The 26820-nt window shown below is 39.6% G+C and overlaps 1 protein-coding gene across 1 annotated transcript in view; it reads left to right on the forward strand.

The window, feature by feature from the left end:
• The window catches only part of LOC124596226 (probable ATP-dependent RNA helicase DDX46), a 172767-nt gene that overhangs the window by 83420 nt on the left and 62527 nt on the right, over positions 1-26820 (forward strand). The window contains exons 9-11 of the mRNA XM_047135284.1: positions 3945-4104; positions 12425-12541; positions 25086-25286. Of these exons, the coding sequence (XP_046991240.1) occupies positions 3945-4104; positions 12425-12541; positions 25086-25286 (478 nt within the window). The remainder of the gene's footprint in view (positions 1-3944; positions 4105-12424; positions 12542-25085; positions 25287-26820) is intronic.

Raw genomic sequence — 26820 nt, forward strand, 5'->3', positions numbered from 1 at the left:
TCTCTCCCTTAGTTTTCCGCATCTTGCATTTTCTGACCTGTCTGTTTTTTGCTGTCCACTTCCAACTTCTATCACATGCAATTCCCTTAGCATTTTGCTCATATTAACTCATGCAAGATGTTTTACTGGTAATCTCAATCATGTATATTACCTTTAAACACTCAGGTTTTCAAATCTCGCCCTCTGCAGTCCCCAACAATAAGTCTTTCCTTCTTATCCTGTCTAGTAAGTCTCCCCTCTGGGTGACTTTTGTGAACTCTAGCCTTTCTCCTAAACCACACCAGTACTTTTCCTTCAGTCATTCTGCCAGAAGAAAGAGTGGCTGGCTCACAGTACGGGTAGGCAGAAATAACCGTTTTTTGGTCACCAAGGCCACCAGACCTAACCTCTTTAGAATTTGCTTCTGGGAATAATCTACGTGAGAGGATTGTTGAAAGAGAAGTCTACAAAGGAAAACTAAACACACGAGATGAACTGATTGTTCTGATCATGATTGGGCTGCCCCCATAAAAAAATGCCAAGATGATCTCAGAAGATCAACACACGTGTTGTCTAGATAATTTGAGAGTGCATTTAAGTCTTCAGTCAAATTTACAAAAATCAGCCTTGATCTCAATCATTTCCTTTTGTGTAACACCTTCTGTGAGTGTTTGGTGTACATTCTAACAGTCCTACCTGTGCAGCCAATAAAAATGGACGTATATTACATGGAATGTTTTATTCTAATTAGTCTGTACTACCATCTCCTAAAACATTTACCATTCCTCCTGAAACACCCTGCGTACATTGATTTCTAATGTAGTATTGGGAATCACAAGAGGATGTGGTATACTTGGAAAAGGCCAGCAGATACAAGAAGATTTCAATTATTTACATCATGGTCGGGCAGAGATTCCAAAATCAGATATTGGATTGTAAGACATACCTAGGAGCAGATATAGACTGAGATCAAAATTTAGCTGTGACAAAGAGTAGGCAAAAGTTCAAGAGAATAGTTAGGAAGATTCAATGTGCAAAGAAGTGGGATAAAGAAATACTAAGGAATGAAGAGATAGACTTGAAGCTTCAAGGCTGTAGATACTGTGATAAGGAATAGCTCAGTAAACAATTCAGTTGAAGAGGAATGGAGATCTCTAAAGAGGCCAATCACAGAATTTGGAAAGAAAAACAGAGGTACAAAGAAGGTAACTGTGAGTAAACTGTGGGTAACAGAAGAAACACTCCAGTTGAGCAGTGAAAGAAGAAGGTGCAAAACAAGCTAAGGGAAGTTCAGGAATACAAACATACAAGTGACTTAGGAATGAAATAAATAGGAAATGTAGGGAAGCTAAGGCAAAATGACTGCAAGAAAACTGCTAAGAAATCTAAAAACAAATGATTGTCAGGAGGACTGACTCAGAATATAGAAAAATCAAAACAACCTTTGGTGAAATTGAAAACAAGGATGATGACAGTGCAGTGGAATTCCACTGTTAATGTAGAGAATTGGATAGGCGAAAAGAGTACATTGAAGGCATCTGTGAAAGAGAAGACTTACATGATGTGATAGAAGAAAAAACAGCAGTCAATGTAGAAGAGATAGGGGATCCAGTATTAGAATCAGAATTAAAAAGAGATTTGAAAGACTGAATATCGAATAAGGCAGAAGGGATAGATGACATTCCATCAAAATTTCTAAACTTATTGGGGAAGTGGCAACAAAACGGCTATTTACATTGGTGGGTAGAATGCACGACTCTGATGTACCATTTGACTTTTGGAGAAACATCACCCACAAAATTCCGAAGATAGCAAGAGCCGACAAGTGTGAGAATCCTTGCATAATCAACTTAGCAGCTCATGGATCCAAGTTGCTGATGAGAATAATATACAGAGAAATGGAAAAGAAAATTGATGATGTGTTAGATGACTATCAGTTTGGCTTTAGGAAAGATAAAGGCACCAGAGAGGCAATCCTGACATTGCAGTTGGTAATGAAAGCAAGACTAAAGGGAAATCAAAAAATGTGAATAGGATTTGTCGACTTGGAAAAAGCATTCAACAATGCCAGATGGCACAAGATGTTCGAAATTCTTAGAAAAACAGGGGTAAACTTTATGAAATGGGTAATATACAGTATGTACAAGAGCCAAGAGGGAGCAATAAGAGTGGAAGACCAAGAACAAAGTGCTCGGATGAGAAAGGGTGTAAGACAGGGATGTAGTCTATCAGCTGTTAAATCTGTACATTGAAGAATCAATGATGGAAATAAAAGAAAGGTTCAAGATAAGAATTAAAATTTAAGGGTTAAAGGATAACAGTGATAAGATTCACTGATGACATTGCTATCCTCAGTGAAAGCGAAGAGGAATTACATGATCTGATGAATGGAATGAACAGTCTAATGAATGCAGAATACGGATTGAGAGTAAACCAAAGAAAGGCGAAAGTAATGAGAAGTAGCAGAAATGTGAACAGTGAGAAACTTAACATCAGGATTGGTGATCACTATGGTGATGAAGATAAGGAATTGTGCTAACTAGGCAGAAAAATAACCTATGATGGATGGAGCAAGGCGGACATAAAAAGCAAATTAGCACTAGCAAAAAGGGCATTCCTGTCCAAGAGAAGTCTTCTACTATCAAACACAGACCTTAACTTGAGGAAGAAATTTCTGAGAATATACTTTTGGAGCACAGCATTGTGTGGTAGTGAAACACGGACTGTGGAAAAACTGGAAAAGATGAGGATCAAAGCATTTGGTAATCTTAAGGAAGAATTCAAGTTTTGATACAACAGTGTGTCAGCATTAGAGAGTGAGTGTTATCTGTTGTCCTCTTGATAGTTAGTGAATATTGATTAAAAGGTTTACAAGTGCCCATTTTGCACTGATGTGCAGCTTGAAGTCATTGATCTGCAATGAGACGGGGCATATAAATACATTCTAGAGTTCTCCAAACATGTCCCTTAGTATCAGTTTCCTTGTTAACACAAGTCTCCACACAGCTCCCCTCTCTATTCCCCGAGATGATGGAAGGGGTTCAGTATTCACTACTCACAGGCCTGTGCTCATTGCCTGCTTGTGGAACACGTTTTCTCTGAAGTGCTGCTCTTGAACTTGGTATCTGTCTGATTCACCATGTTGCCAGTGTGGATGCTTTCTCCCAACACCAACAGTATCTCAGCTCTCTTTGTTGTTGTATATCTCCCTCATCACCAATTCCTCCCCTTGTTTACCCAGCTGGTTTCCACTGTTCCACATATATTTAAGTATTATGCTGTGTCTTCTCTTCTTATCTGCTCTTATCCATGTCCTTATTTTTTTCCTTCTCTCTCTCTCTCTCTCTCTCTCTCTCTCTCTCTCTCTCTCAACATTTTACTTAATTTTTCCTTCTTTTTCAGTGGCCATTTTTATCTCGTGTATCATTCTTCTTGCAGTACATTGTCCGGTTATTTGTAACCACCTACAGAATGATTGTCATAGTTATTAATTGTAGAATTTTCATGTAAAATAATGACCTTACAGTTTTGTAAGCTAACATTTGTTCTTTGATCAGGCTTGTCCAATTTTACACAAAAATCTATCCCAATCTCGTGACTTACCTGTTAACATTTCTTAATTTTGCCATTTTCATATTTTTTCCTCCTGGAATTTGTCCTGTGTTAAAATTATATATTTCTCTGATGTGGTGTTTAGTGAAACTTGGCCTGCTCTCTTAGAATGATATAAGTGATAAAATGTTAACTCTCTCACTTCTAATACTGAATGTGTTTTGGAATGAGCATATGTCTTTGTATGCTTGTGTTCAGCATATATGTCTCTTGAAATCATTGGGTGAGACTTATCCAGCATTTTAGAGTTATTCGGTTTGATTGAGTAAGCATCTGGCTTTAACAGTACAAACTTAATGAGTTTCAGAAGAATGTTTTATATTAATGAAGACTGTTTTTGTCTTTCTTTTTAGGAATTAGAAGGCATAAAAGTAAAAGGGAAAGGATGTCCAAGGCCTATAAAAACATGGGCACAGTGTGGTGTGAGTAAAAAGGAGTTGGAAATCTTAAAAAAGCAGAATTATGAGAAGCCTACACCAATTCAGGCTCAAGCAATTCCAGCAGTTATGTCAGGTAATATTATGTAGTAGAGTCTATTAGTTGATATTATCATGGCTGAGCACATTACTTTTATCTTTTTCCCATTAAAAAAAGTGTGTGTGTGTGTGTGTGTGTGTGTGTGTGTGTGTGTGTGTGTGTGTGTGTATTAATTATAGGCAGCAAAAACGAAGAACAATAATAACAGTAAACAATAACAATAATAATAGGAAACAACAGAGTAACTACTACTGTAGTAACTTAACCGGCAGTCTTTCTGCATTTAAAATGTGTATCAAATGCATTATCATTATGAAACGTTGTGATGTAACATCTCTGCCACCATTGCAAGCTTTGCACTGAAAGTGTTAGTAGAACACCTGAAATAGAACAATGACAATCGGATAAGTTCTTTCAAAATCTCAGGTTTTTAAATTTCTGAACAGTATAATGTCACTTCCCAATAAGTTGTGATTAGTGCTTCAGGCTTTGCTTACTATGATTCAATTGAAATGTGGCTCCTTTCTGAAACCTGGTACATGATGGGAGACAGGTGGCTGAAGTCCTGGAATGGGAGAGTAGATGTCACCAGTATTTTACCATAAAGCCTGTTTGCGATGAGACAGAGAAGGGCAAGTGAGAGGCAGAGCAGAGTGTATATTTTATGTTAACCTATGTCAAATCTGAAAATTGTCCACTCATATGAAATTAGGAAATAGGTTACATCCATCAGATTGATGGGTTAAACATGCTGTGCCCAACTTTGCCTCTGCTGTTCTCTCATTTCTATAATTCACAACACTAACATAATACTCTGTACATATACTCATTTAAGTCATTTAATTTGAGTAACACTAATTGTATCTTAGTCTCATAGTTCAGCAGAAGTTTCATATCTTTGTAATATAAGAGACAACAGAATTTGGCTGAAGTATTTGTAAGCTCTTGGCATCATCGGCATCTCTGCGGCTATTCTGCATATCACACTTAAGTGCCTTGCAGAGGTCTTATTGAAACACCTTCACAATAATTCTGTTATTCCACTCTCAGTGTGCGGAAAAAACGGCCACTTATATCCTTCCATGTGAGCTCCGATTTCCCTTATTTTATTATAATGATCGTCTCTCCCTCTGTAGGCCAGTGTCAACAAAATATTTTCACATCTGGAGGAGAAAGTTGGTGATTGAAATTTCATGAGAAGATGCCACTGCAGTGAGAAAAGCCTTTGTTTCAATGATGTCCACCCCAAATTCTATATCAGGTCATTGACACTCTCTCCCCTATTTCTCAATAATACAATACATGCTGCCCTTCTTTGATCTTCCTTGATGTACTTCGTTAATCCTATCTGGTGTAGGCCCCACACCATGCAGCAGTACTCTAAAAGAGGATGGGCAAGTTTAGTGTAGGCAGTCTCTTTAGTAGATCTGTTGCTTCTTCTAAGTGCTACTCCGGTAAAATGCAGTTTTTGGTTCTCCTTCCCCACATTTTCTGTGTGTTCTTTCCAATTTAAGTTGTGGCATGTTAGTGTGACTTTCCTTTGTGAATACATTTACTTGTCCCTTGCTTCCCAAAAAAATATCACCCTGAAATCTGCTGAATTTCAGAGTAATGTTTAAAATTTTCTAATTAATCAGTGTGTTACATGTTTAAAATAGTTAATGCCATCTGTTTTATGTTTATTTCACTAATTGATGTTGTTTACTTCTGAAATTGCATAGCAGGTGCAATGAAAATTTGCAGATAATATAGTTAGGGAAGAAAAGAAAACTTCTTTTTTTATTTGCTATAGTTTTATTGTACTTCATTGTTTTTCCGCAATCTGAGTACACTATGTGATCAAAAGTATCCAGACCTGGCTGAAAATGACTTACAAGTTTGTGGTGCCCTTCATCGGTAATGCTTGAATTCAGTATGATGTTGGCCCACCCTTAGCCTTGATGACAGCTTCCACTCTCGCATGCATATGTTCAATCAGGTGCTGGAAGGTTTCTTGGGGAATGGCAGCCCATTCTTTACGGAGTGCTGCATGAGGAGAGGTATTGATGTCGGTCAGTGAGACCTGGCACGGAGTCGGCATTCCTTAACATCTCAAAGGTGTTCTTTAGGATTCAGGTCAGGACTCTGTGCAGGCCAGTCCATTACAGGGATGTTATGGTCATGTAACCACTCTGCCACAGGCCATGCATTAGGAACAGGTGCTTGATTGTGTTGAAAGATGCAGTAACCATCCCTGAATTGCTCTTCAACAGTGGGAAGCAAGAAGGTGCGTAAAACATCAATGTAGGCCTGTGCTGTGATAGTGCAATGTAAAACAACGAGGGGTGCAAGCCCCCTCCGTGAAAAACACGACCATACCATAACACCACCGCCTCAGAATTTTACTGTTGGCACTACACACGCTGGCAGATGATGTTTACTGGTAATTCGCCATACCTACACCCTGCCACTGTTTAATCGTTCAGTGTTTAAGCTCCTTACACCAAGCGATTTGTCATTTGGTATGTGGCTTATGAGCAGCCACTTGACCATGAAATCCAATTTTTCTCACCTCTTGCCTAACGTCATATTATTTGCAGCGGATCCTGATGCAGTTTGGAATTCCTGTGTGATGGTCTGGTTAGATGTCTGCCTATTACACATTAAGACCCTCTTCAGCAGTCGGCAGTCTCTGTCAGTCAGCAGACGAGGTCAGCCTGTACACTTTTGTGCTGTACGTATCTCTTCACGTTTCCACATCACTATCACATCAGAAACAGTTGACCTAGGGATATTTAGGAGTGTGGTAATTTTGTTTACAGATGTATGACACAAGTGACACACAATCAACTGACCACGTTCCAAGTGGATGAGTTCCGCAGAGTGCCCCATTCTGCTCTCTCACTATGTCTAATGACTACTGAGGTCGCTGATGTGGAGTACCTGGCAGTAGGTGGCAGCACAATGCACCTAATATGAAAAACATATGTTTTTTGGGGTGTCCGGATACTTTTGATCACATAGTGTATGTGCTGGGTCACTAGTGGCATTGTTGTCAATGCGATGCTACACTTATCACTTTTTGCACCTCTTCTTAAAACTGCTTGACTATGTGCATTTTTTGCAGCTGACCCAACAAGCATTCACATATTGAGAGAGAAAATGTATTCTCTTTACAGCACAACATAAGAATACTCCTTATTACTCATATTTAATCTTACAGTTACTGTTCTGCAAAACAGCCATTAAGTTAAAGCAACTCTGGTATCCACCAAAAAAAAACTAAGTTTCATGATGAAAAACTGCAATGGTTGGCTTTGAAACACATGAAGTGCATTTCACACGATTGGCACCTCTTACTGGTTTCTACAACAGTGATTTTGTTGTAAGTTATGAATATAGTGTTTCTGATTGTGTATTGCATGTGTCTGGCACAAGGTATTTGAGTAGTAGGGAAGCAGGTTGACTGTTCAGGAACATTTGGATGACATTATGCATATTCAGATCATGTGCTGATTAGCAGCTAACCACAGATCAGCTCAAAAGTAACTGAGAATTTAGTATCTTACATAACAATATTTTTTAGCTGTACTGAAGATTCAAGGTGTGAGGTCACATTCAGTGGGAAAACAGACAAGGTTGACTGAGCGATGTGATGCTGTGTTAAGCTGCTGGACTCATATTCGGGAGGACAACAATTCAAATACCTATCTTGCCATCCACATCAGGTTTTCCATGGTTTCCATTATCTTTCCCCAATCCAAGCTTAGTCTCTAAGAATATTGTCATTGGTGGGACATTAAACCTAATCTTCCAACCTTCCTTCTTTTCTTCCATCCTTACAAGCAAGATTAAACATGCACCCCAACCCAATGCCTGATTCTCTTGGCTTGTGTGACCTGAAGATGTTCAATCTCAGCACAGCACCTGCCATGCCAAAAGACTTTGCAGAAGGGTCTTTGTTGCACATATCTGATCAGACTGTATATCTTTGACTTCATGAAATTGCTCTGTTTGCTCATTTACTCATTAGATTAATTCTCCTGGCTGTGCAAGTTGATGGATGTGATTCCTTTCCTACCATGAGTGGGCCTAAGAATGTCGGAGTAACGTTCTGTAACAAATGAGTCAAGTTTTAGGTTGGAGAATGATTTGCTGCCATTTTTTTCCTGTGCTATGCCCGTGGAACATGCTGCAACCATGCAGATGTAGTGGGCAACATTGTGTTAGAAGCATGTCATCCATTGCATGTGTTCTTTAGTGGTATGTTTAAAGTTTTAGTCTAAAGGGATAAAGATTTCAATAATTCATGTGCCTTTTCACAATCCATGTGGATCCAGAGTTCAATGTTCAACCACACATGGGTGGCGTATTGGGTGGGTACCAGCAACATGAGGGAAAATACCATGTGTCAACTTGCTCCTCTGGTTTGGGTCAATTTAATGTGCTTGGGGTACTCCAGGTCGGAGGACTGCAGCTGTATAACCATTGCCACAGACTATCCTTGACCTCTAGATGGAAGAATTATCACGAGCTATGGTGAAAAGTCTGATATGATGGGGGTAGCATTGTGCATCCTGAGATTATGAATTGTTTCACGAAGTTGCTTAATGCAAATGCTGAGATGAATCATTTGAAAAGGGCATGGCTGATTTTCTTTGCTATGATTCCTCACTCTGAGCTTGTTTTCCATTTTAACAACCTCATTGTTTATGGGGCATTAAACCCGTCCTAGCTTCCATTTTGTATTGCCATACACTATTAAGAATCTCTGTACCTGTGCCTTTTTCTTGTTATGCCATGTACCTGCATCACTGTGCCAAAAGTCACAATGTTCCATATGGGCATGTTATCATGATGTCTAGCTTTGCTTCATGTATTTTCAGCAGTTGCAGACATGAGGTTGTATTAGAATTACGTGACAGAATCTGTGTGATGGTCATTAGTATATTTTTTGATATGAGTTTGCTAGCTACCAAGTATTAGTAAATATTTCAAAATACAATTCCCTGACAGACAAAGTGAACACAGAAGACATAATCGGCTGTCATAGTAACTGTGTACACATTAAACACCATCGGCAGATATGTAAATGATGGTGTGCGTTAGTGTTGTTCAGGTTTGGTGTTGCTATCAGGCATGGCAGGGTATAAAAGGAGCAGGGACAATATTGGTTGTTGAACCATTACTTGTAAAGGACACAGAAATGCCACATACATACGAGACAGTTGTGGGTTCTCCATTTGGCAGGCTTGTTGATTAGTGGGATATCCATCTTTGTTGGGCATTTGGATGTGAAGTGGCATAATGTTGGACTGTGTGGGAATTTAAGAACCATTATACACATCATCAGGTTTCCATTCAACAGTGACTGACCACCACGAGGAAGGCTCACCATATTTTGCACCGTGTACTCCGTAATTCCCTTCACATCTGGATTTACCATCTGAAAACAAGTAATCAACTTGTTGCAACATTCCATGTCATCCCAAGGCACTACACCTGTTTAATTCTTAATGCAAATATTTGGTGCTTGGTAATGCTTTAATTTGTTCTAGGAATGTGATGAAAATCTCTGGAATAAACTTTTCGCAAGTCCCCTTGCATTTCAACTGGTTGTGATTTTTTGAATGGTCTTCTAACTCTGCATCTTATCTTGGAATTTATTTTCTTTGTTGTTTGAATTGCACATTTTGCTTAGTAGGCCCAGAACTTCCCATTTTCTCCATTTTTTTTATATATGTTATTGGTTTAGTACACTCTTCATCCCACCATTTTTCTTTTTATATCTGGCTAACCCAAGTGTTTTCTTAACTGCAGTTTCGATTCACATAGAAAGCTCTTTTTCAGAAACACTTTCCTTGCCATTTCCAGTCTCCATTTCATATCCCCTCTACTTTAACCATCATCAGTTTTTTTGTTACTCAGATGGTAGAACTATGCTATGTTTAGTGTTTCATTTTGTTAGATAATCACCTCAACATGCCAGATTTAATTTGATTGCACATCATTACCCTTGTTTTATTTTAGTTTGTGTTTATCTTCTAACCTCCGTTCAGAACACAACCCATTTGATTTAACCATTCTTCTAATACATCAGCCATCTGTGACAGAATCATTATGTCGTCAACAAATCTTTTTACTTCTTATTCCAGAACTTTTAATTCCTTTATCACATTTATTATTGGTTTACTTCACAGCTTGCAAAACATGCAGATAAAATAACATCAGGGATATTCGACAAACCTGTCTCCTTGCCTTCTCAATTACTGCTTTCCCTTCATGTCTTCAAATTTTTATAAGTGCTGTCTGGTTTCTGCACAAGTTGTAAATAACTTTTCACTCTCTTTGTATTATATTATTTCTGCTACTTTCATAATGTCAGAGACTATATTCCAGTCAGAACCTTTCTCTAAATCTACAAATGTTATGAACATAGAGTTGCCTTTTTCAATCTATATTCTTAAGATACAGCATAGAATCAGTGTTGCTTCTTCTTCTTCTTCTTCTTCTTCTTCTTCTTCTTCTTTTTTGAACCATTATTTACTAAACCATTAGTTATGTACTATTCACAACTGTCAGCACCTTTAATATTCACACCTGCCAGTAGATTCCTTCTCTGGAACAGGAATTATTAGATTCTTCTTGAGGTAGCCTGCCAGTCTCTTCTGTCTCTCTTGTGTGATGGCATAGTTCTCTTGATATGTTCTTCCAGGGATCTTACTAATTCTGGTCAGTAAAATACTTCATGCAGTAACATACCTCCTATCTCAGCTACATCTACGTCATCTTCCATAGCTTTTCTGTATATTCCTCCACCTGTCAGCCTTCCCTTGTTTGCCTAGTGCTGGTTTCCCATCTGAGCTCTTGACATTCATACAGTTGCTTCTCTTTTGGCCAATAGTATGGGGCAACTGTTTCCCACATCCATACATGCTTCTACAGATTTGCATTTTTACCAAACTATTCCTGCTTTGCCATTTTGCTCTTCCTATCAATCTCATTTTTAGACATTTGTATTCAGGTCCCATCTCTTTTATTTTCAAGTTTTCTGTGATTTTTTTCAGTTGTAATTTGCAGTAAATAACCAACAAATTATGATCAGAGTTCATGTATGCCAGTCCTAAAACCAAGTGTTGGTAGTTATTAAATTGCGCGCTTTCAAAATTCAGCCATGAGGTTTCCCCTTTCATTCCTTTCCCCCAGTACATGTTCTACTACTATTTTTTGTTCTCTTGTGTTTCTTATTATCAAAATCCAGTCACCATTCACACTTAAATATTCATCTTCCTTAACAAACTAAATAATTTCTTTTAACTTATCACACACTCTTTCGATCTCTCCATCACTTGCGGAGCTGGTAGGACATAAACTTGCATTACTGTGATGGGTCTTAGCTTTGTGTCTGTCTTTTTTTTATGATAATCTGTTCACTATACTGTTCATAGTAATACGTGTCCATTTATTATTAGATCTACTTGTGAATTATCACTATTTGATTTACTGTTAGTAATTCTATATCCACTTGACCAAAAGTCGTGTTCTTCCTGCCTGTGTACTTCACTAACTCCATCTGTATCTAATGTCAACCTATCCATTACTCTTTTCAAAATCTCAAACCCGCCTACTCAATTAAGGGATCTAATATCCTGTGTTCCAGCCCATACAGTAGCAGACTGTTACCACCACCACCACCACCACCACCACCACCACCACCACCACAACAACAACAGTGACCTGAGATCTGAATGGGGAAGCTGTTTTACCTCTGGAATTTTTACCCAGCATGATGCCGTCAGCATTAAACAAATACAGTTAAGCTCCATGTCCTTGGGAAATATAAGGGTTGTAGTTTTTCCCATTGCTTTCAGCTGTTCTCATTATCAACATCGCAAGGCTATGCCAGATCAGAAAACATCCCAAACAGGTTTCCCTGAAAGTATTAAAAAGGCTGCTGCCCCCTTCTCAGAAAACGTGTTTGTCTAGCCTCTCCACAGATTTCCTTCTGATATGTTTGCAGCTGTGGTGTGGTTGTGTTTATCATTAAGACATGCAAGCCACACCACCATGACAAGGTCAGTGGTCTGTGGGACAGCAAGAAAATCATTGAAATAACTTATTTTATATGCATCTTGATTAATTTACCTCAGTACATATGTATTGCACAATTATAATTATCATCATTTGGGTAAAAATAATGTCTTGAAGATGGCATGTGAAAGATGAAAGTGAAAAGCAAAATGAATCTGTTAGTGAAACTTCATAGGCAACCTAGTTTCTAAAAATATATAAATATTTTAATGATTTTATTAACTGGAATACTTCCACAGTGTGGTAAAATAAATGCACCAAAATAAATGTAAATTTTGTTTCATAGGTCGTGATCTCATAGGAATCGCAAAAACTGGCAGTGGAAAAACTCTGGCATTTGTTCTGCCTATGCTTCGGCACATCATGGATCAGCCACCACTTGAAGACACTGATGGACCAATAGGTTTGTGGGTTTACTTTGAGCACTAAATTGAAAAGCAGTGGCATTTATGTGGCTACAGTTAACAACATATTTACAGTACATGCAGAATTTGAAAGACTATTTCTTATTCAGGTGATATACTCTACTCTATTGCCAGTATCTCCTTTCAAATTCACAAACTTAGGAAAATATTAATATTTTTGCAGGTGGTTCTCTGCGAAACAGTCTCCTGAGTAAAGTCTTTGGGAACTGACCATCAGCAGCAGCCATCCACATTTTGGTAATTGCTGCATTTGGTGAAATAATCATATATACACCATCTGTAACCCTGCAGCAAGAAAAATTATTCCTCACGGAGGTCGCATCAAATGCCACTGTTTATCCTTAAGCTATTTCGAAATGGTATGCATAATGAATAAAATGTTAACAGTCCATAGCAATTTATATCAAAATAGTGTTGGCTAGAATGAAAGTAAGGATAACTGCTCTTGTTTTATGTCTGTCAGTAGTGGCAATTGGTATAGCGATATTTTCACAGTAGCATATGTATCCAGAGCTTTCCCACAATGATCAAGTGAGATCGTACATCTAAGATAACTTTGCGGATTTTAACTGTAGCTCATTTGTTATCTAGTTTGTGTATCTGTCTTAACACTGTGATACCCATACCAGCCGTTATCTATTTTCTTAATGTTATTGTATATATTTTCATCTGATCTTATAGTTACTATGTTTTGCTGTATTTTTAATCCTGACTACTTCACCATAGTAATGACTACTTTCATGTTTTTGTGGAAGCTGTAGTCACTTTCATGTCCATTTGAGACAGTGAGAAAGAAATATACTTTCAGATGACAAATTCTGTCACCTAAAAACCCGATCATGAAACTGCAATTTGAAGTGAGGAGAATCTGAAATAAAAGCCAAATTACATGACTGTTAATGATCTGCTATTGACCATCATATTTGTTTTCTCCCCTTTTTGTGCAAATGTAACTGACCATACTGAAACTGGAAATGTAGTCATGTACTTATCTTAGATTCACAGCCTTCTTTTGCAGATTTCATGGTTTGTATTTGTGCCTGAAGAATTTTTTGTGGAAAGTAATCCGTTTGTCCACAGTGAGATATTCGGAAACAACAACATTATTGAAAATAAATAGCTTATTGAATTTACCACTGATTTTTCAAAACACAAATATTGATACAACTTTGTTAATTAAAAAATAAAGAAATAAAGAAATGGGTGAACAGTCTAATAAGCAGAACTCGGTTCAAAGGGAAACATACATCTAATCAATTATTTTCAAGCATTTAGTGAATTAAGCAGACTAACTTAGAGGCAAGGATATTTAATACATTCTGTTTACTGCCTGCCGTACCGTCTATAATGTAAATGATAATGCTTAATTGATGTTGTTCAGTTTTAGTAATTTTACGCGTATTGCACTTGTGCCCATATAATTGCCACCAATATATGTGTACAGTGGAATTAAAGGGACTGTGGTCAGCACTCTGTAAACTGTAGGTATAGGAGCAACTAGAAAATCTCTCAGGAGAAAACACAGAGATTGATTGTAGGCATACTGATTGTGTGTTTCTATGGTCTAATTCAATCTGATCTGACATTATCAATGTAGAAACCTGTGTTTTCCAGTTTAACAATGCACAAATGTACATTTATTCAGACACCCAATGTTATATGCTCATAACACATCTCAAAACTGGGGTAGAAAAATAAGACAGTTGTGGTGTGCATTTTGGGAAGCAAATATGAATGTGTACAAAGAGAAATGGCAGACCACTGTGAAACTACTCACCATACAAAAACTGTGCATCAAACAAGGAATCTTGTCTTCTGTGGGCAGAAGCAAAGTTGTGAGTACAGCTCATGGCTCTTGCCCACTTATCTCAGGTGGTAAGAGGTTTGCCTACTAAAGACAAGATTCAGGCACGAGTCTCAATGTGACACTCAGTTTTAATCCTTCAAGAAGTTTCAAACCAGTGCACACTCCACTGTAGAATTAAAAAGTCATTTGTTGAGCAAGTGAATGAAAAAGTGACGCAAAAATATTGCATCACAATTAATCAACTTGCTGAAACTTCATGGCAGATTAAAACTGTGTGCCGTACAGAGACTTGAACTCGGGACCTTTGCCTTTCGCGGGCAAGTGCTCTACCAACTGAGCTACCCAAGCACGACTCACGCCCTGTCCTCACTGCTTTAATTCCACCAGTACCTCGTCCCCTACCTTCCAAACTTCACAGAAGCTCTCCTGCGAACCTTGCAGAACTAGCACTCCTGGAAGAAAGGATATTGTGGAGACATGGCTTAGCCACAGCCTGGGAGATGTTTCTAGAATGAAATTTTCAGTCTACAGCAGAGTGTGCGCTGATATGAAGCTTCTTGGCAGATTAAAACTGTGTGCCGGATCGGGACACGAACTCGGGACCTTTACCTTCACGGGCAAGTGCTCTACCAACTGAGCTACTCAAGCACGACTCATGCCCTATCCTCACAGCAGTTGGTAGAGCACTTGCCCACGAAAGGCAAAGGTCCCGAGTTCGAGATTTGGTCCAGCACACAGTTTTAATCTGCCAGGAAGTTTCATATCAGCGCACACTCCGCTGTAGAGTGAAAATTTCACTCTAGAAACATGCCCCAGGCTGTGGCTAAGCCATGTCTCCGCAATATCCTTTCTTCCAGGAGTGCTAGTTCTGCAAGGTTTGCAGGAGAGATTCTGTGAAGTTTGGAAGGTAGGAGACAAGGTACTGGTGGAATTAAAGCTGTGAGGATGGGGTGTGAGTCATGCTTGGGTAGCTCAGTTGGTAGAGCACTTGCCTGTGAAAGGCAAAGGTCCCAAGTTCGAGTCTTGGTTCGGCACACAGTTTTAATCTGCCAGGAAGTTTCATATCAGTGTACACTCCACTGTAGAGTGAAAATTTCATTCTAGTCAACTTGCTGTGCAATTTCCACCAATGTCCAGTGTTCTGCATTTGATTATAGCTGAGAAACTGAGTTACTGTAACCTGTGTACAAGATGTAATCAATTATTTTGGCTGATGATCACTATAACACAACTAATGATGCTGGCATATGCATTTCTGATCCATAATGGTGCTGAAGATATGAATAAGATTTTTTTTTCATTGTGATGTGTTGAAACAAGAGTATTCTACATCAATTTGTACTCAAAACAGCACACCATGCAGTAGCATAATTCAAATTTGCCAGTGTTAATAGAGTTCAGACAAACACTATCTACACAGAACAATTATGGCAGTAGAATGATGGGCTCAAAAAGGTATACTGTTGGTAGGTTTCGTGGAGTTGAGTATATCAATTACTTTTTAGATGAACCATCAAAGAGTTTCCAGATTCATAAGTGCCATACAGGATAGGATAGCGGAGTGCCAGAATTGTCTTGATTTATGACAATGCATGTAAACGCACTGCTGTCTGTTCTGTACAGATCATAAAGAACTTGAGGTTTGAACTTTCTCCACACACTCCACAGTCCAAATCTTTCACCAGTCGCTTCTACCTACAACTCAAAAAATGATTTATTTCTCAACATACGGAATTAGTATACATGTTTGTCCATAACTACCTGAAATCTCAGTTGCTAGTAGTTAATGGGAGGGCGCATTTATTGAAATAATAAGCAACCAATTCCACAACCAACCAGGGGGCCCGCCACTCTTTGGCAAGTTCATGCTTGGCTACCGTGGGACCTCAGCCTCCGCAGCATCTTTTCCCTTCTGTACTGCATGTCTATCCTCTAACTGTTCTTTTTCTCCTCCCTTGGGGAACAGGTCTGGGACATTTTTGGGAATGTGTTCTGCATTTTCAGCAGCCTGACATCAGAGCAGTCCCTCCATAGTTTTTTCGTTCTTTTTCTTTCTTCGTTCCCCTTCTCCTATCGTTTCCCTACTTCAGTGTTTGAGGTTCCTCTTTTTCTTCTTCCTTCCTGTTCACTCCTGAAGGCTGGCCCATGTGTCTGAAGTGTAACATGTGACTGGGTAAAGCATAATTCCTTGCCCTGGGTCGACAGGTAGGGTTCGTTCACATGTACCCCCTGGTTCAGGCCAAGCACGGAGGGGGGAGGGGGATTCTTGAGCTTTTACCTTCCCAAATTGCCAATTGGGCCTTCTGTCAGGTGTTCGGGAGGTGTGACCTAAGGTCTGAACAATCACCTAAGGCAGATGAGCTGCCTTCTGAGGGTGATCCCCGTTGAAAGCAGCACACCATCAGAGACACAGTCATGGAGGATTTTCTGCAATAAGCCGAACATCATCCTCTCAGTCTAAGTCTATCAAATGTAAATGAAATGAGGCTAACAATTCACAGACCCTCCCAGCTGAACCTCTGTTCCTCGTCGTTTCGCGTACTGAAGACAGTCAGTCCTTTGCTACTGTTAATCTGTTCATTAGTCAGAAAGGATATGATGCAATTGCTGGTCCTGTGAAACCCTGTTCTCTTTTATGCAATGGCAGTTTGCCTTTGGAGACTACATATGATTCTCAAGCACAACTGCTTGCAGCGTCACTCCTCCATGGCTATCCTGTTCGTGTTGAGGCCCATCGAATGCTGAGTTCTTCCCATGATGTTATTTCCACTAGGCTGCTCAATGGTCTGAGCCGTGAGAAAATCCAGACTTGCCTCTCTGATCAGGGTGTCATTGCAGTCCATCAGTTAATGAAAAAGGTAGATGTGTCCTTAGTGCCCACGCGCACTCTCTTTCTCACATTTGACAAAGTAGTGCTTCCATCAAGGATCAAAGCAGGCTATGAAGTTATCACGGTCCAACTGTACATTCTGAACCCGATGTGCTGCTACCAGCGTCATGGTTACAACCACACTCGAATGTCTTGTTGAAATGCGGCAGAATGTGTAACCTGTGGTAGGGATGCTCACGGGGGCGATTGTCCACCTCCTTCTCCCCACTGTAACAATTGCAATGGCGACCATGCAGCCTCCTCCCGAGATTGTTCCTTTGTATCTCAATGATTGGGCTGTCCATGAGATCTGGGTGAAGGGAAAAGTACCTTATTCTGTCTCTCGCAAGTTTTTGGCTAGTTGAAAACCCTGCGTTTTACCATCTGGCACTTATAGTACCATTCTTGCTACATCTCGCTCCACGAAGGACATGGCCACACATACATGCGACCTCAATTCAAATCACTGAGTGTCACGGTAGCATCCCCGTCTCCTTCTCCTTGAGCTGTGCAACAAGCCACCAAATTTTCGCTTCACAATGCAAAGTCACCTGTTACACAACAGACAGGCCGGAAAGGACAGAAAGAAATTTCCTATGAAGACATTTTACATCTCTACAGCCAACAAACATCTAAATTGGCATCTGCCAACCACAAAAGCTCCCAAGAAATTAAACAAGGGCAAACGGTCTTGTCCTTTGCCAACTCAGAGATGTCGCTGCATGATACTCACAACCGGCCAACCTCCACGTTGTCAGTGCACACTCCGAACCGCTTTTCTGCGCTGTACTGTGCAGACTGTTGGAGGGAGAATGCTGATGCCTTTGTAGATCTCGTGAAGCAGGATCCTCCAGCGTCTGCGCCCTGTAGCAGTGAGTCTTTGAAGACTGGGACTTGGCAGCTGCTGATATGACACCCCTTCATTTTTTCCCTCCTCCCCTTTCCTGGTTATGACTCTCCTCCAATGAAATGTTTGCAACCTTATGTCCAACAAGGAGGAATTACGGTTGCTCTTGGAACCTCAGTGTCTGCTTGTTCTTTGCCTCCAGGAAACAAAATTGCATCCTTATTACCGCTTTGACATCTCGCATTTCTTTCTGGTCTACTTTGATCATCCCCCAGAGGGCAGCATTCCATTTTGCATGGCAGTCATGCTGTTCGTATAGGATGATGTTCATAGTCACACAATTTCTCTGAACACCTAGCTGCAAGCTGTTGCAGTCCGCATTTTCCTTCCTCACTTAATCTTTTCCCTTTGTACCCTTTACATCCCTCCATCATTTGGTGTCACCAAGGCAGACTTCCTCCAGCTTGTTGGGCAACTCTCTCACTCCTTCTTGCGGCTCAGTGACTTAATGCGCATCATTCCCTTTGGGGTTCTCCCAGAACCTGTCAGAGAGGTGCCCTCTTGGCTGACCTTCTCAAGCAGCTCAACGTCATCTGCCTTAACACTGGACCACCCACATTCCTTTCAGACTCCATGCACACCTATTCCTATTTGGATCTCTCATTCTGCACTGTCCAGCTTGCCCGTCGTCTGGAGTGGTCCATTTTCTCTGATGGATACTCAAGCGACCATTTCCCATGTGCTATCCTTTTGCTGTCTTTTGTCCCACCTGTGTGCAAACTGAAATGGTAAATTTCTAAGGTCTACTGGAGGCTTTACTCATCCGTGGTGACCTTCAGTGAACAATTTTTTCCAAGTTGTGATGACCAGGTAGAATACCTTACCAACATTATCCTTACTGCCACAGAATGTTCCATTCCTTGCACTTCATCTTTACTGTGCAGCGTTCTGGTACCCACTGTACCCAGTCCCTCAGTGTCCTTACTTTCCTCAGTGGTACATCCTGGGGAGTGGATTATACCACCCTCCTCCACTTGTACCAATCCCTTGTCTGTTCGAAATTAGGCTATGGGTGTTTCATTTGTGCATCTGCATGTCTGCCCCTCATACGCCTTCTCAATTCAATCCACCATTGTGGTATCCATCTGGCCACTAGCGCATTTTACGCTAACTTGGTTGAGAGTTTCGCTTGCAGAAGCTGCTGAATTACTGCAGTCATACTGACGTGTGATGTTCTCCTCAGCAGATACGCATGTCTTTTGTTTGCTGTGCCTGGCCATCCATCCTACGCCTGCTTCTTTGGCGACTCCTTTGACCACCAGTATAAGACACATCCCTCTTCTCTGTTACCTCCTGGCTGGCTATTGCTGCGGCAGCTTAACTTCCTGCTACCTGCCACTTTCATGACGCATGTGAACCGTTCACCACCTTGGCTTCCTGTGGTGGTCAATGTTCACCTTGGACTTCATTTGCTTCCTAAGTACACTAATTCAGAGTCGTTCTGTCGCTGTAAGTTACTCAACCTTCGCAATAATACCTTTGTGTATACTGATGGCTCTCGAACTAACCATGGTGTCGGGTGTGCCTCTGTCATTGGCAATGACAGTTTTCGTATTGGCTTCCGGAACACTGCTCAGTATTTACAGCAGAGCTCTTCACCCTGTATCAGGCCACGCATTATGTACGGCAACACAGGCTTTTCAATTGTCATATGCTCTGACACTCTCAGTGCCCTTCAGAGCCTCTGTGTGCTGTTTGCTGCCTGGGTTCAGGAAAGCTTTCACTTGCTCCCTCTTGATGGAGCCACTGTGGTGTTTATGTGGGTCCCTGGTCACGTCAATGTGATGGGAAATGAAGCTCTGACACTGCTGCCAAGGCTGCAGTCCTCGTACCTCTGCCAGCTAGTTCTTCCATTCCCTCTGATGATCTCTGTGTTGCCATCTGTCAGCAGGTTATGTCACTTTGGCGTCACCACTGGTCTTCCTTTCATAGGAACAAGCTCCGCGGAATTAAACCACTCCCTAAGCCTTATCCAGTCACCTCTCGCCCCTCTTGCTGCAAAGAGATCAATTTATCGAAGTTGCGTATTGTGCACTGTCTTTTTAGCCATCACCGAGTGTGGAGTGGTGATCCCCCACCACTTTGTGCCCGTTGTCACCAACCTTTGATGCTGTGCCATTCCCTGATGGAATGCCATTTTTTTAACCACTTATGTTCTAATTTATGTTTGTTGTCTGAGTTATTGGACATTTTAATGAACGATGTGCAGGCTGTCAACCGCACTCTACTTTTATCCGTTGTGGCAATGTACAGAAGGAAATTTAATCTTTAGTTCAGGATTTTTTAATCTTTAGTTCAGGATTTCTGTCTCTATGGCATATTTTATGGCCCTTTCTCAAAGAGAAAGTACCTGTCTGTAGCTGTCTTTCCTTCTGTCGATTAGGCTTAAAGTGTAATTGCTTTTAACTCTTTTTTCGTCTCCATGTTGTACAGTTGTGACATGGGCACATATTACCTTAGTTGCTTTTGTGCCCTAAAACAAAACAAGCAAGCAGACCAGTTGCACAAACAAAATGTTTTTTCCTTAACTGGTTTCAGGCACTTATTGCTCTTCCTGAGAAGGCTATAACATAGCAATATTTGCAAGTGTCAGAAATATGCATGCAGCGTATTACTTGTTGTTTGTCTTCCTTATATTATTTCTGTAAAGGTACTATGAACCACATGAACACAGCAATATGCCACATGCAACTTATTTTTGAAACAATGCTGCATGCCACTTCTTTTGGACACTTACAAATAATGTGATAGTTATAACCTTCTGAAGATGGGTATTAAGTGCCTGAAACCTGTTAAGGAAATAAAATTTCTTTTGTGCAATTGGTTACTGATTATTTCAATAAATGCAACTACAGTTGCTGAAGATGGGTGAAATATTAATGGAGAGGATTAAGAAGAGAAAAACCCATCCCATGGGACAGAAAGTGCTTTCATTGTTGACTATGTAGGATATGAAGCAGGTAATGAGTGGCTCTGCTCTCATAATATTTTTTTTTTTACTTTTCTTTCAACATGCAGTAACAGTTTTCTGACTTTTTAGTAGTAAAACTCACAGTAGCCAGTGGTGGGACACAGTATCCGTAGTGAGTTCCACCCAAATAATAGATTGTTATTACAAATAGTTGGAACAGGTCCGCTAATCTACCTAGCTACAAGTTGTTGCAAGTGCTTAATATGTTCCCCCTTGCTGACTCGAGATGTATAGTGTCTGTAACTTGTTTAATTCCACATTCAGATTATCAGCTTGTGTAAGGACATTGTCAGTGGGAATTCATAATTCTGGGACGTCTTTTGGTCAAGGTGCACCAAACACAAAATCTTTCACATATAGCTAAAAAAAAAAAAAATTGCATGGGGACAAGTAGGGTAGGCTTAAAACAAGCACAGGAATTTATGATCACTGTCTCCACTATGAGTAGTACATCCTCTTCCCAATTTGATGTTTGACAATTTATAAACATTAGTATATAGTTGTGGTGAATCATCATCCTGATAGATGAAGTCCATGCTGTCAATTTCTAACTGCCTCTTGAGACTATTGTCGTAGAAACCTGTGCAGTAATAATATGTTCAGAGCAGGTACATATCAGGCAATGGTTATCAGGGAATGGTTTGTTCCTTGAAGAATAAGGAAAGGGGGGGGAGGGGGGGGGGAGAACACACTAACAGTTGGTGACTTATGAAGTGAAATGTGGTCAAGGAAAGTGTGAATGTGGAAATTATGATCTATCATTCTCTTGGCCTTGATGATGACATGTACTAACAAAATTTCTTGCAGTCACCTATTTTGATGTTTTGCTGATTTAGACCTGCAAGGCAGGGCCAAATAACCATTTTCTAGTGATAGTGAACTCCTGTATTAACTCTTCTGAACACAATAACTTGTTATTTCCAGTCACAATAATGTTCAGTCTTCAAAATATGTTATTGTGTCCGACTGACCCTTATGAATCTTAGTTGAGACAAGATTCAGCTGACAGTTCATTAGACTTTTGCTCGTCACACCCTTGACATTGTACCTTCCCACCTTATCAGTGTGATGCGCACTTCTTTCAACATACTTGCAGATATTGCAAACCGTTCCTCCCACAGTCCGACCTCCAAATCTTAACTACTAATAAAAGAAGCCTTCTTCAAATCTCACGGGCATCTTTCATCATTAAGTAGACTTGGGAGATGTAATACATCCATGTATCAAGATTGACTTGTCACACCTCATTTATCAAAAAAAGTGCAGAGATTTTCTGTGTGGTTTGTATGTACGTTGTATCTTTTCTTTGGCCCATTTAGGAAGGGGGGGGGGGGGGGGGGGGGAAAGGCAGAAAATTGTCCACATGTTCTCAACTCAACCTTTTCTTCAGTCATTTTCAGCTACCTCTTACAGAGAAATCTGCAGCTCTGAAGTTTTATTAGAATTAAATGTGAGTGAAATAGACACACAGTATAAGAGTTCTCAGTATCTATTACCATCTTTAATAAATGTGAACTGCAGTGCTTTGGTGGAAGAAAGTGGAAGTAGGTGTGATGTTGGATGTCATGGAAAATGCACAACACTTCAACAAGGCAGTCAATCATCCATCTTCTGAAGATAATGAGCAGCTTCTTCATTGGAATATTGTGCAGTTTTCATGAAAACAGTCAGCATTATGCCAAAGAACTATTCAAGCAGCTATTGTATCTGAAAAACTTCAAAAAATATGAAGTGAAAGCTGCTGTGACAAAACAAAACTTATTAGTATAATAGTATAATGGCAAAATTCTAAAATATTATTTTAAAGAAGTATAGCAATAGTACATTTTTGAAACCATTGCAATAATGTCTGATAACATTCTGTCACCACCACCATCAAAATTGTCAACCATTTGATATGCACAGCTGGATAAAGGCACCCTCTAAACATTTCCATACATTATGGACTTCAGCTAGGCATTCCCATGTTACTACTGAAAGTCTGCTAACATCATATACCCACATTCCATTATGTCATTATCTTTGTCTGTTTTATCTCTTTTAACCCAACAAAGAACTTCCTCATTTTTACTACCACCCATTTGTGTTACTACATGTCCTACCTAACTTTTGACAAATTCCAGATGTGAAGAGAGTGTCAACCATTATTTAGGGGGAGAAGCCTAAAGATGGATTGTATTGGGGACCTCGAGCAATTGTGTCTATCAAGTATGCATCATTAACCTCTTGTGGTGTGGAGAGATCTTCCTCAGCCTACAAAAATGTACCGACAGACAACAGAAAAAGTTTAATTTTGTAAACCGTTGAAAAGTGGTTAACTGGGTACTGCAATACCAAAGTGTAATGTAAAATTACTTGTTAGATGTAGTGTTAGGCCACGGACTGCGGCCATACATAGGCACATATCTCATGCTTTTTTAATATTTTTTTAAATGTGAGTGACTATGAAAAGAATTTTTCAGTAAAAGACTAAAAGTTGCTATAACATTTATTTATATATTGACAACCAGTTTTAACCAAGCTACCATTTACTAGTTATGTGACTTGTAGATGGTTGCTTGATTGAAACCAGATGTTGATAAATAAATACACATTACAGCAGCTGTTGGTGGTTTCGTGATGCTGTTCTGTAAGTTAGTGTGAAACATTAGTGCAAACATATACCAGCAAACAAAGAAAACATTAATTATGTAACTATTTTTTAAGCAAAATGTTGACAGATTGATGGAGGACGATCATTGTATCGCTCGGAGAGAAATTGCAAGCACAATCGGCTTTTCACAAGAGTGTGTGAATCACATTATTGCTTTGCTTGGCTATCAGAAGATCTGTGCATGGTGGGTACCCCAGATGCTGAGGGACTGATGACCATAGATGTTAAGTCCCACAGTGCTCAGAGCCATTGAGCCAGATGCTGACTCGTGAAATGAAAGGGCACAGACTTGAAATTTGCTAGGAACTCCTCTTGCATTATGAGAATGAAAGTCATGCCTTTCTCCATTCAATTGTGACAGGAGAAAAAATGTGGGTACACCGTTACAACTCAGAGACGAAATTTCAGTCTATGGAATATCGACACACAGACTCGTTCCAGAAAAAGAAATTCAAGACGCAGCCGTCAGCTGGAAAAATCACGGCCATAGTGTTCTGGGACGCAGATGGTGTTATCCATGTTGATTTCCTTGATCGTGGAACAACAATAAATTTAGAGTGCTGCGAAATCTGAAACAACAGCTAACAAGGGTCCGAAAGGAAAAGGGAAATGTTTTCCTGCTGCATGACAATGCCAAACCACGCACTTCACATGGCACCACAGCAGAATTACAGAGACTGAATCTCACCACAGTACAGCATCCTCCATACAGTCCAGATTTAGCACCATCTGACTTCCATCTGTTCCCAATAATGAAAGACAATCTGCGGTGACATCATTATGTTTCTGATGAAGATGTTGAGAGAACTGTGAGACTGTGGTTGCGGAAACAGAGTGTCGACTTCTTCTGTGACGGCTTCAGAAAACTTGTTAGAAATGTATCCAATTGGCTGGTGATTATGTGGGAAAGTGAATATTGGTAATTAAAGATTACATTCTGAGGATTATTTCTGCATTTGATTTATCAAAATATTCCCATGCAAACCCAATTAACAAAGGTAGAGGCATTACTTTTCATACAACCCTCGTAGTATGGATGTCTGGATTGGATATTGTGATCATACCCAATTGCTTCCTTTAATCCTTTTGTTTTAAGCACATTTTGGAATAATAATAATCATTAATTGTTTTTGTAAAATGGGTGCTTGTCACATGACTGAATTTGGACCTTAACTTTTATGCATCTCTGTGTCAGTGGAAGGTATCATTGTTGGTTAATTTGATTCTGTTCTTAATGCATGTTTGCGTTTTTTCATAAATATACTTTGAACTGTAACCTATAAATTACTAAATCTGTTATATTTATTTTAAACAGCTCTGATAATGACTCCTACAAGGGAGCTGTGTATGCAGATTGGTAAAGAATGTCGCAAGTTTACCAAAGCTTTAAATCTCCGAGCTGTCTGTGTCTACGGGGGAACAGGAATATCTGAGCAGATAGCTGAACTGAAGCGTGGTGCTGAAATTATAGTGTGTACACCAGGAAGAATGATTGACCTGCTTGCAGCCAACAGTGGTAAAATATGTCTGACCTAAACTGACAAACAACTTTATTATATGATTTAGTGCCTTATTTTTCAGTATAATTGTTCAACTTTACAAAGATAGGATGAAATAAAAGCTCTTTCCTAATTTGTGTGCATTAGAACTTTCAAATCAATCCTTTCTTGTAACAAATAACTCTCGTAGCCTTATATATTGTAAGTAAACTCCATTATAGATGGAGTAACAGTAGGTGTGTGCTGGTTATTTAGTGGTATGAAACATAGTTTCGTTTCAGCTGTGTTTGTTATGCTGTTCAGTTTACCGTACTTACTCGAATCTAAGCCACACTTTTTTCCGGTTTTTCAAATCCAAAAAACCGCCTGCGGCTTAGAATCGAGTGCAAAGTACTAAAAAATGTTGGTAGGTGCCACCACAACTAACTTCTGCTGTCGAATATATGTAGCACTACATAGGCATGCTTTGCAGGCACAAAGATAAATACTGGCGCCAAAACCACTGCATCAGTAAATAAATTTAAAAAAAAAATGGAAGACGAGCTTTTTTCTCCACCCCGAATTTCGACCACTGCATTTTCATACATTATCCAACAAAGTAAATACAAATTTCGTATTGTTCATCTTCGAATATAGCAGCATTTCAGTGTACTACGAAAATCCGACTGGCAAAACTGTTTGGTATGTTTGTCAATATGGGAAACTCTACGTTCTGAGTTTTTTCCTACCTGTGAGACGAGATGGTTGCTAATAAGAACTTTTATGAATTGTGAATCACATGCAGTATTCTCTTCACCATAAGAATAATACGAATATAATCATTTTGTCATGTATTCTTTCGTATTTGCAGCTATCTCATTTAAATCCTGTCTGCCTAATAAACTTCGAAAATAGAGTGAGACAACAGCAAACGCGGAAGAATACACATATCATGTCATGTTTATATTTGTATTATTCTTATGCCTAATAGTGATGCGGTCAGAAATGAAGCACGGCAATTTATTAGATTTTTAAATCTAAGATGACTAATTTATGTGCAGAATGTAATGTACTAAAGTGCCGTCAGCAAAGATTTTCGAATGGAGAAAATTTTTCGCTAAACTCTCGTTCAGAACATCGTCTATCATACGCAGTCTATTATTTGATTCTTGTTGATCATTATCAAAGAAAGCAGCAGTGTAAGTAACAACAAATAGCAGTCTCTTGCCATTGTTTCGCTACTGAGACGATTCCTCTTTTTAAAAAAAGAAAAAAGGAAAAAAAAAAAAAATTTGTAAGCGGCGGTACCGTGCACAAAAACAAACCATGCGGCGAGCGGTGACAGGTCGTAAACACTCATTATCAGAAAGCGACAAACAATGCATGACGCAATACAGTAATGTATTTTCAGCTTAGAATGACGTAAACACCTATAACAAAGGGAACGGGACTTATCAGATCAAAGAAAAATAAGCAATCAATTCAAACCAGACAAAGCACGTGAAAAAGGAAAGGTACCCGTATAAATACAGATGGAGCGCCTAACGCATAGCAATGGCTACCTGGTAAAGC

Source organism: Schistocerca americana, chromosome 2 (genome assembly GCF_021461395.2).
Source record: "Schistocerca americana isolate TAMUIC-IGC-003095 chromosome 2, iqSchAmer2.1, whole genome shotgun sequence".
Taxonomy (NCBI): Eukaryota; Metazoa; Arthropoda; class Insecta; order Orthoptera; family Acrididae; genus Schistocerca; species Schistocerca americana.